The 11,804-nt window shown below is 37.7% G+C and overlaps 1 protein-coding gene across 1 annotated transcript; it reads left to right on the forward strand.

Moving 5' to 3' along the window:
- Positions 1-4,865: 4,865 nt before the first annotated feature.
- Positions 4,866-10,337, forward strand: pcdh20.L (protocadherin 20 L homeolog). Its single transcript, XM_018247295.2, has 2 exons — positions 4,866-5,375; positions 6,330-10,337. The coding sequence occupies exons 1-2, from the start codon at positions 5,319-5,321 to the stop codon at positions 8,964-8,966; spliced, it is 2,694 nt and encodes an 897-aa protein (XP_018102784.1). The 5' UTR covers positions 4,866-5,318; the 3' UTR covers positions 8,967-10,337.
- Positions 10,338-11,804: the final 1,467 nt, after the last annotated feature.

Raw genomic sequence — 11,804 nt, forward strand, 5'->3', positions numbered from 1 at the left:
AAACATGTCACACCATAGCTCTGCAGGTCAAAGTTTTACTGAAACCTTGTTTCCTTATCACACGTTAATCTCATTTTCTAACACACCTATATGATAGGCAATCCCAGCCCTTCTTATAATGTACAGACCTCAACAATGCAAATTTAGTCCAGACCCCCAATCACTGTCAGACAAAACACCCTCTGTTAACACATCAGCAGAACCTGTAGCAATCCCAGTCCCCCTGATCAATCTCCCGTAGGACATAAATATGCGAATGGATTTACTGTTGTAAGATTTGGTTTTATAATTTATGTCTTTTGCCCGCAACAAATATAGATGTAGATATTCTATGAGATGTTTCATGAGCAATAGTTTACCTGTAAAAAAAATAATAACTTGCTGTTCCAAAAAGTCTCAGGTGCAGCATGTGCAAACACATTCATTTGTAAGAGTGGGAGGGATCGGTATGCAGGCTCTTAAGGAGACTAATGCATAAACAGCGCAGCAATTACATTTTTTTAAGTGCTTAATTCAATGTAAATTAACTTTACCACCAAGGAGGTAGAGAATCTCAGCCAGCCTAACCTGGGTGGGATGTGCATTATAATGTAGCAGAATTTCAGTGGAATTGCACCTGCCCAAGATGCTACCAAAGCAATCTTATGTGTTTGTAATGCTAGGCTTCCCATGGGTGGGGCATGGGACATTCTCTTACAAATACTTGCAATTTTTGTTCACAAAAGAGAACTGACGTGCACCTTACCAAACCAATGGGCGTAATGGCAGTACTGACTGACTGCACTGCTGACCTTAGTCATTGAATAGATTTGGTTCTATGTGTTTTCTATTATGGCATTTTTGAGCAGAGGGTTGTTCCGAGAAAGAGTGAATGAGGTCTAAATTGCTTCATAAAATACAAGTTTGGCCATATACTTCATAAACCATGGCCCCTTCTGTCAGATTCTCTGTAATCCTAACCCCTTTGTGCCTTCTTTACTATTTGAAGGGATCCTCCACCCAAAAACCTATTTTGAATAGTGGAAGACTATTATAAATATACATTGATTACAAATATTCAATGGTTTTAGTGTTATTTGAAAGTGGAATTGCAATTAAAGTGCTTGTTCACCTTTAGATGAAAATTTAGTAGGATATAGGGAGTGATATTCTGCAACAATTTACATTTGGTTTTCATTTTTTATTTTTGGTTTTTGAGTTATTTATTCAGCAGCTTTCCAGTTTGCAATTTCAGCAATCTGGTCCATTGCTTGAATAAGAGACTGAAATATAAATAGGATAGGCCCCAGATGAGTAATAAAAAGTAGCAATAACAATACATTTGTAGCTTTGCAGAGCTGTTGTTTTGTAGATGGGGTCAGTGACCCCATTTGAAAGCTTGAAACTGTCAGAAGAAGTAGGCACATAATTCAAAAACTATAAAACAATAAATAATGAGGACCAATTTAAAAGTTGCTCAGAATTAGCCATTCTATACCATACTAAAATTTGACTTAAAGGTGAACCACCCCTTTGAAAGCCCAGCTGTCTGTTTATATGCTCTGTGCTCCTGGCTCTGACCGGTTAATTACGGCTGAAAGAGAACCGACTCCTGTTACATTGTTTTAAGAGTCAAAACTAGAGAACAGAAAGGGATATACAACACTGCTTTCAAATGCAATTGTATTAACAACCATTGAACATTTGTAATGAATGTAAATTGCTTAGAATTACCCATTATACAAGTTTTTGGGTGGAAGACCCCCTTTAAGATGTTGCCAAACAAATTACAGCACTGAATAGTCAAATGGTCACATGGTGTTTTTCATACTTTTGCCTGCCAGTTTTCTGTCAGTTCTTTCATAAGGATAATGCATCATTGTCTTCTTGTCTCTTTGCAGTGTAACATTTCCTACGCTAGTTTGCAAAGCTCCTGAATTTACTTGTTGGTTCCCCCATATATACAAATCTATGTCGCGCCAAACTGATGTGGGCTTTGTATTGGTGTATTGCTGTTTTATGTTTGTAATTTACTAAAGCAAATCGCCATGATTTTTCCCCAATGACAGTGTTTTTTCACAAAGTTTCAGTGTAAATGTGACATTTCGAATTACATAATTTCCGGCATTATATTCTCATTAGTGTTTTTTTTTTTTTGGTGCAATAAAAAAACAACTTTTTTTATGTTTATTATACCTCGACCCTGTAAATAGCTTGAATCTGAAAATACAACATCTAAAACCTGTTGAGGTCATGTTGGAGTCAATGGCAGCAGCCCATTTAACTATTTGAAGATGTTAATAGCCTTTCTGATGTTTGAGTTATTTTAAGAGGTTTTTGCCTGAAAACTTTTTTAATTCAAGAGAGTCGAGTTTTTTTCACTGAAAACTTGATTCGTTTGAGTTTTCAGGTTGTTAACCCCCAACTCGCTGAATCAAGTTTTTTTTCTATTCAAATTTTTTCCTAAATAAGAAACCATTCGAGTACAAGGTATAAAAAAAATCAGAACTGAAAGTTAAACAATAAAAACATTTTTGGCCAAAAGATTATTAAGCCTGCCACCACATCAAGTTAGTGCTTTAAGCAGGTACCTACTCTAAACTAAAATGCACTTAGTCTTAGAATTTGCTTGCATTTCTAATGTATAAATAAGAGCCATTTGGTTTAATCCCTTGGTCTAAAAAACTCCACCGGTGACCACCCCCCCCCTACAATTTAAAAAAAAAATTGGGTCAGGGCCCCCCAAAAAGTTAAAAAAACATTGGTGGCCATAAATGTTTTAAAAAAAAGTTAAAAAAAAATCTACTGGTGGCCAGGACCCGCTACGCAGGTACTCAAGTAAAAAAAAGAATTGGTGGCCAGGGAGCCCCTATAAAAGTTAAAAAAAATTGGTTGCCAGGGCCACCCATTAAAGTTTTTTTAAAAAAAATTGATGTAGAGGCTTGATTACTGGGGAAGAGGTAGGATGTTGGTGGCTAGTCACAATGTAGTTAAGGGTTTCCCTGAAGTGCCGCACTTCACTTACTTGATTAACAGCCCCAGGGAACTGCATACTTTAGAAAGGAGGGTGGGAACTCAGGTGCCTGCATATTCTTTACCCTAATAGCTTTCTGTACTACTCATGGCATCTCTTAGGGCCACATAAAAAATGCAAAGTACAAAAAAAGCTGCCCCATCTTGTGCAGGGAGTGGGGTTACCCGAGTTGTAGGGAATGGTGCTTAATGGAAACAGGAACATCATAAAGTTTGGGGTCACTTCTAATCTCACTCCCAAATCCTTAGACGGTGGCAGTCATTGAATGATGTACACCTATATCTGCCCCATAGGGGCTGCTTAACCAAGGTCAGTGGTGTCTGGGTGGAGTTTGGATACAAACAGTTGTTGAGTTCATTACTACTACTTCTTGGCCACAAGTGGAAGACGGTTAGTGGCATAATGGGTTGCAAACAAAAACAGGACCCTCTTCCTTTTCTTGGATGATCCCTCTTAATAATATATATTTAGCAATTAGCTAGTTGGATAAGGAGTATGTTGTTCCCCAACAGCCATGGTCCAGGGTCCTAAAAAAAAGTTTTCTTTATCACCCCAAAAACAACAGGGGTACTGAAATAAAGTAATAAACAGCTTCAAGTCTGATGCTGTCAAAAAATAAATAAAAAAGCTCTGATGCGTAGGTTGTTTTTATTGGCACTGTCAGCCACAGCTGCCACCTGGCAAATAATTCAAAAGCTTCCCTGGCACTGGCATCTACTTCTTTGCAATGAAACTCACACCTACACCTTCTCTCATTCACTGTACAGCAGAGATGAGACATGATCTGGTTGTCCTTCTATAATAAAAATAATCAATAGAAAAGCATATGTACATAGTTGCAATATATATAAAGCAACAGTCTACGTTACTGTACACAGGTGCATTACAGACGATAACATGAAGGAAACAACACAGTCCATATACAGTGCAGCCCTAACTGCCAACTAATACAAAATTAACAACAAAAACAGAACACACAAGCACACACACACACATATAGAAACAGACAAGTCACACAGACACAGGCAAGTCTCAAACACACACATATATATATATATATATATATATATATATATATATATATATATATATAGACACACACACACATATACACATATATAGACACAAAGACACAGACAAGTCACACACACAGACACATATAGACACACAAACACATATAGACAAAAACACATAGACACATGTAGACATAGACACATGCAGAAACAGACATGTTTAGACACGGACAAGTCACAAACACACATATAAACATACATATAGACACAAACACTTAGGGGCAGATTTATCAAGGGTCGAATTTCGAATTTGAAAAACTTCAAAATGACCAACCAAAATTAAATCAAAGGTTTTTTTTTTTGGCCGAATAGGTCCATTTTCCATTGAATTAGAATCGTACGAATCGAAGTAATAGTGCGTTTGATCGAATTCGATTCGATTTGATTTTTTAAGTCCACCAATTGACTCCTAACGGGTTCTAGGAGGTCCCCCATAGGCTAAAATAGCAATTTGCCAGGTTTTAGGTGGCGAATGGTCAAAGTCCAATTTTTACAGAGGCAAATTCAAATCGAATTTGGACTATTCCCTAGTCAGAGTGCCCAAAAATTAGCTCGAAATTTGAATTTTTTTTTATGCAAATTTTCACTTTGTCCTTTGATAAATGTACCCCACAGATACATATAGAAACAGACAAGTCACACAAACACATATGGACACAGACACGTCTAACACACACACACATATAAACACACACATATTTATATACAGACAGATATAGACACACTGACGCATACAAACACAGACAAGTCACACACATATAGACACACAGAAGCTCTGGACGGTTACATATTTGGGTTCGCGGGGGTGGCTGGCAGCAGACAGCAGTGGAATGAACCGAGATGGTTCCAGTCGTAACATTATTAGAGATAGAATAGGTGGAAGAAGTGGGAAGCGCAAATAAGCCAATGAAGCCTGAAAATACGAAGCAAGTTCCACTTTCTAAAGTGCAAAGGCTAAAAGTTCCCCTGGCAGAGCCCGAGGCAGAGTCGCATACCAATAGCAGCAGCTCCTGCGCATCCGGGCACTTGTCTAATGAATGCACTTGTGGCTATTGGCTGCCGCTGTCCAGCGATTTGCATGAGCAGAGAGGGAGTGTCTGTGTTAGTAGCAGCGGCAGCAGCAGGAACTAAATGACTGCAGTTTCCTCGGGATTCAACTACCAGGGGAATGAGAGGATCACACACACGGCAGGGGAAAGCTGCTCTCGCACAGCGACTCTCTGAGCCTGGATATGGGGCAGCCCAGCAGCTGCAGAAACCCGCTCAGGATCATTCTCCAAACTGCTCAGGTGAGGGATGAGATAGGGATTAGAGACATGGGAAATCCTCTTGTTCCATCCGCAGCCACATTACTTATCTGAAGTTACAAACCACTGAATGATGATATATACTGTGCCATTTCATTGGCAGTCACCAAACTGTGCAAATATTTAACATTTCCCCACGGATTGACACTTTGGAATAGTTGCTCCCTCTCATATGCGATTACACCCCCCCGTATTGCACAGAGTCTGACTGTCTGGCAGGGGATATTGGGAATTGTAGTGCAATGGCCAAAGGGCTTAAATTAATAGGGCAGCTTCGATACTCAGCATTGTTTTTTGTTTGTTTGTTTCTTCCTGTCTTTAAGAACAGAAATGCCATATATAGTGTTGTGTGAATAGGATAACCATCCATTAAAGCTTTCTGTCTGTCCCCCTGTCTGTGTATAATAGGACTGTCTGTCTTGTTTAATCATCAGTCTGTCTGTCTGGCTGCCTGTGTACATCTACTCATCTGATCTATCAATCCATCTATACTTTGTATTGTGTATGCCAGTCACCCATCTGTGATCAATGTACCAATCAATCCTTATTCTTTATTTATCTATAGTGTGTGTATATATATATATATATATATATATATATATATATATATTTATTTATTTATTAAGAATTACAGTTCGCTAATAAGATTAGTTTTGAAGCTGTTTCATTCCTCTCCTAATCTTTAAAGCAGGAATTAGTTCAGTGAATAAGGGAGCTTTCTGTGTTTTTTTTGTTTTTTTTTTGACATCTATAAGGACAAACAGTTTGTATTGCAGCTAAACACTTCTATTGATGATGATATCTTGATAAAAGAATTGATGTTGCTGTGCCGCAGATCTAGTGTATCAGTGGCATGACTGTATGTAAAGATACTGCGTCCTTGTTTGGTCTATGAGTTTGGCTGCAGTCACATCTCTGTTCCTTACTTTTGTACAGCACTTGTTGTTTCTGTGGCTGCTCGCTCACGTCAGGGGATCTCTCTTCAGCTCGGCGAGTAACAGCAGGGCCACGGAATTGCTTTACACGCTGCAAGAAGGCTTGCCTAAGGGAGTTCATATCGGAAGCATTGGGGACGATCTGCAGCTGGATTTCTTTGCTGATCCTCCTCTGTCGTTCAGCCTGGCTTCAAAGGGGCCGAGTGAGAAGTATGTGAGTCTCAATAACAGCACAGGCGAGCTGAGCACATCATCTGAGGAGCTTGACAGGGAAGCTCTCTGCCCGCATTCGCTGGTTGCTCAGGAGTGTGTGCTGCTTCTTGATGTAATCATTTTGCCTCAGGAATATTTCAGACTTATCAAAGTTAAGATTGCCATCATTGACATCAACGACAATGCTCCACATTTCCCTGTGCCACAGATTTATATTTCAGTCCCAGAAAATGCCCCTGTTAACACCAGGATAGTTATAGAGCACCCTGCCTATGACCCTGATGGTGGGACGAACGGGGTCCAGACCTACAGGTTGGTAGATTACCATGGTGTCTTTACACTTGATGTTGAGGAAAACGAAAGTGGGGAGAGGACTCCCTACCTTATTATCATGGGCCCACTGGATAGAGAAATGAAAGCTGAGTATGAAACCACTATCATTGCAGAAGACGGGGGAATTCCTCCACTCATAGGGTCTGCCACGCTGTCAATACTGATTAGCGATGTAAATGATAACTGCCCCCTATTCAATGCATCTCAGATCAATGCAACTTTGTATGGAAATTCCACCAAAGGGACACACGTTGCTACAGTGCATGCAGTGGATACAGACTTAGGTCCTAATGCCCTGATTACATATGCATTCAGTGAAAGGGTGCCACAGGCAGCAAAGGAATACTTTCACCTGGATGAGATGAAAGGGATTATAAAACTTTCAAAGAGAATAGACGGAAGCACCGTCCAGCAGCATAAATTAACAATACTTGCCAATGGTCCGGGCTGCATTCCAGCTGTGATTACTGTATTCATTTCCATAAATAAAGTCACTTTCAGGCCCCCGGAGCTCGTACCTCGATATATTGCTAATGAGGAAAATGGTGTTATTTACCTGAAGGAATTGGAGCCTGTCCATTCTCCAATTGCATTTTTTACCATAAAAGACCCAGATGAAAAATATCAAGTGGATTGTTACCTAGAAGGAAAAGGGCCTTTTAGACTTTCTGCATACAAGCCATATAATAATGAGTATTTGCTAGAAACTACAGATGTACTAGATTATGAGCTCAGACAGTCCTACAACATAGCAGTGGTTGCACTTAGCTGGGATGGGTATCCGGTAAAGAAGCTTCTAAAAGTCCAAATTCTGGATGAGAATGATAATTCCCCTATTTTCACAGAATCTGCTGTAGAGATAACTATTGAAGAAAACAATGAGCCCAACGCATTTCTGGCAAAACTTTATGCCACGGATGCTGACAGTGATGAGAGTGGTCAAATATCTTATTTTCTAGGGCCTGATGCACCTTCCTATTTTTCTATAGATAGCGTGACAGGCATTCTTTCAGTTTCTACCATATTGGACCGAGAAGAAAAAGAAAAATACCGGTTTACAGTCAGAGCAAGAGATGCTGGCTTTCCTTCAAGGGAATCTGTTGCTACGGTTTACATCACGGTGCTGGATAAAAATGATAATAATCCTCGTTTTATCAGCAAAGATTTCAGTTTTTTTGTGCCTGAAAATTTTCTGAGATTCGGTGAAATTGGAGTGATTAGTGTCACTGATGCTGACTCTGGGCAGAATGGATGGATAGCTCTATCTATAGTGAATGGAAGTGATATTTTTGTCATTGACAATGGCAAAGGACTCTTGAGGGCAAAGGTTTCTCTGGACAGAGAGCAACAGAGCTCATATGCTCTTTGGGTTGAAGCTGTTGATGGTGGGGACCCAACCTTGTCTTCTACAGCTAAAATTACAATCTTGCTTTTGGATGTTAATGATAACCCACCAGTGGTCCTCTTCCCTCAGTCCAATATGTCGTATCTTCTTGTTCTTCCTTCCACCCTGCCAGGTTCACCTGTCACAGAAGTTTATGCTGTTGATAAAGATACAGGTATGAATGCCGTTATTGCCTACAGCATCATAGGTCGAAGGGGACCCAAACCAGAATCATTTAGGATAGACCCCATAACAGGCAACATCACTTTGGAGGAGGCACTTATGAGGAATGACTGTGGATTGTACAGGTTATTAGTAAAAGTTAGCGACCATGGCTACCCAGAACCACTCTTTTCCACAGTAATGGTAAATCTCTTTGTTAATGACAGTGTCACAGATGAAAGTTATATTGAAACCTTGCTGAGAAAGGAGCCAGATATCAATATAGAAGAAAAAGAGCCACAGATAGCAATGGAGCCCTCCCAGAAAGAGATGGAAAGTGATTCATGCACCCCTACATTGGTAACTCTGTCAATTATTTGCCTGGGGTCTGTCATTTTGGTAACTCTGATGGGGATGTACATCTGCTTAAGAAAAGGTAAAAATGATCACGGAATAAATGAGAACACAGAAGTTCAAATACCATTAAACAGGAAAATAGACTTCCATATGCTGGAAAAAAGGCCAATAGAGATTTCTAACATTTAATGATGTCATGCAAAGTGAAACTCTGGGGGCGTTAAAGAGTAAATATGACACAATGTGTTGATAGAGAGTTGTTATGAAGGACCACTAATTTATACCTTATATTAATAAACATATGTAAATAGCACCTTCTAGCTTTTTTAAAGCAAATATTCGTACAGCCTTGTAAATATTTTTGTAAGATCCACTGTAAACTGTTATCCCTTACAAAGCTATTTGGCTTGTGTTGAACGTTTTCCCTACTGTTGTCTTAATGAAAGAATCTACAGGTTTTGTTATATTTAACTAAAAGTGAGGTTTCACCTAAAATCTATATGGACCATATTTAAGCTTAGCATGCTCCAAAAAAGACTATCACAGGTGAAATTGGTTTTGTTTGTGTGTTACAGATCATTTAGAAGAACAAATTCATCATGTTTGATACATAGGATCTTGCAAACAAAAAATCTATGCAGTTTTGCAATTTTATTTATTTGCCCTTCTATTTGCTATGTGTTAAACTTGGAATTAATGCTGTATGGGTTCATGAGGCCATTAATTAGAGCATCCTGATTTCTCTTGCAGCTTTGTACACTTTGTACTAATATTATTAGTTTCTATTCTGCCCCTTTCATTCTGTGATTCAGACCCTTGCTCGGTTGCTAGGGTCAGTGATGTTAGCAACAGCATAACTTCTTTTGAAGCAGCTCTCATAACGGCAACCAAACAGACAGCAGTTACTGGTCACATGTTTAAAAATCAAACAACTGATTGGTTGCAGTTGCTGGTCAGGATTTTGAAAATCAAACATCAGATTGGATGCAGTTGCTGGTCAAATGTTTGAAAAATAGAAAACCTAAAATCAAAAACCTAACCATTTCCTAGTAGTATGTGCCATTGGATAATCCTAAATAGAAAAAAACTGCCATTTTAAATTCTTTGGTTTGGCCCCTGGCTCATATAGTTACATCGTTAGTTACATAATTAAATTGGGTTGAAAAAAGACAAAGTCCATCAAGTTCAACCCCTCCAAATGAAAACCCAGCATCCATACACACACCCCTCCCTACTTTTAATTAAATTCTATATACCCATACCTATACTAACTATGACTCACTGTGTTCACTCACAAACCAAGGAAACACATACAAGCTACGTTACATCAGCCAATGAATAGGCAGAGCTCTATCTAGTTGGGTAGATAGAGGACATCTTTATTATAAGCCCATTTATTGCGCTTATGTTTAACATAGCTGAACACTGCCCCTTTAAATGCAGTTTTTTTCCCAGTTCAGGAAAGTGGTAGTGCATTTTTTTCTTTTCTAAAGTACTGTAGCAGAGGGTCCAGTTTAGTGTGAAATGCTAAGTATTTTTTTAATAAATTCTTGTAAGACACTCCATATTTGAAATGCAATATTAACAGTCTATATTTCTAGGAAACCCATAAAAGAGATTGACATGTTTTAAGTCTGAATGTGTATTATACCTGAGATTAAGGATGAATTAGATAATGTAAAGCATTTTTTCATATTGAAGCAAAACTACATCTATCCATTACTATAAAGGAGCTCTTGGCCTTACATGTCATTGATATACTGTGTGAATGTAAGGACATCATATAAAATTCACAGTAGTAATTTCTAGGTTAAATTTGCACTTACTGGACAATCATTCAATGGAATCAGTGTAAATATCACTTTTTAAATTAAACAATCTTCACCTTCTATTCAAATATACTTTCACTTTAGTTTTCTTTTTCACTGCTATATATATATATATATATATATATATATATATATATATATATATATATATATATATATATATACAGATATAGGTATAGTATCCGTTATCCAGAAACCTATTATCCAGAAATCTCCCATAGATTCCATTTTTACAAAACAATTCAAAATTTTAAAATGTATTTCCTTTTTCTCTCTAATAATAAAACAGTATCTTATAATTGAGCAATATATAATTAATTAATTAATTAATTAAAACATAATTAATCCTTATTGGGGGCAAAATACATTCTATGGGGTTTAATTAATGTTTAAATTATTTTTTTAGTAGATGTATGGTGATCCAAATTACAGACAGATCCCCCGCAAAACCACAGGTCCTAAGCCTTCTGGGTAACATGTCCCATACCTGTATATATATATATATATAACTATTAAAGAACAAGAAAGGACTGTATTTATTTTGTTTAGCCAAAATGCCTTTGTCAGTTATTTTGCTGTGTGTAGATGGGATTCAGAAAGCATTGCTTTTAAGGAAGATTTTTTTTGTGCTTCTTTCTCCCCAAAGAGCAATAGTTTTATTCTCAGAAGTTAATGAGAATGTCAGATATTTATAGAAGGGTGCACCAACATTCGCTCAAGCAGAATCCACAGCTCTATTTACTTATAGGATTTTGGAGTTCTCTTCTGGTAAATTGTCTGCGACTGGCATATAAAAGACCTTCAATAAGAATAGTGGTTAATTCCTCTGGTTTGTAAGACTTAGTGCATGTAAAGAATGCTGGACTATTGCCTGTATAGCTAAACAACAGACGGGTAAGCAAATGCTTCTGAATGAATCCGAGATTTCCAGCATCATGTCTGTATAGTACCAAAATGTGTTTCTATGTCTTTAAATTAAAGCTAAATATATATTTTTATAAAAAGCAGTTTTGTCTTTTGTTTCCAGTTTTTCCTGTTATCCCAAAGTGTAATTATTTCGTTTGCTTTGTAATTTAATTCTTTGTTTTTAGATTTTTGTGCCATTTGAATATGTTATATTTATAAATTTTTTTAATCTGGTTGAGTTTTTTGGAGCAAAAACTAAAATTTTTCCGTGGAAAAAATGAGCAGCCCTTCC

Source organism: Xenopus laevis, chromosome 2L (assembly GCF_017654675.1).
Source record: "Xenopus laevis strain J_2021 chromosome 2L, Xenopus_laevis_v10.1, whole genome shotgun sequence".
Taxonomy (NCBI): domain Eukaryota; kingdom Metazoa; phylum Chordata; class Amphibia; order Anura; family Pipidae; genus Xenopus; species Xenopus laevis.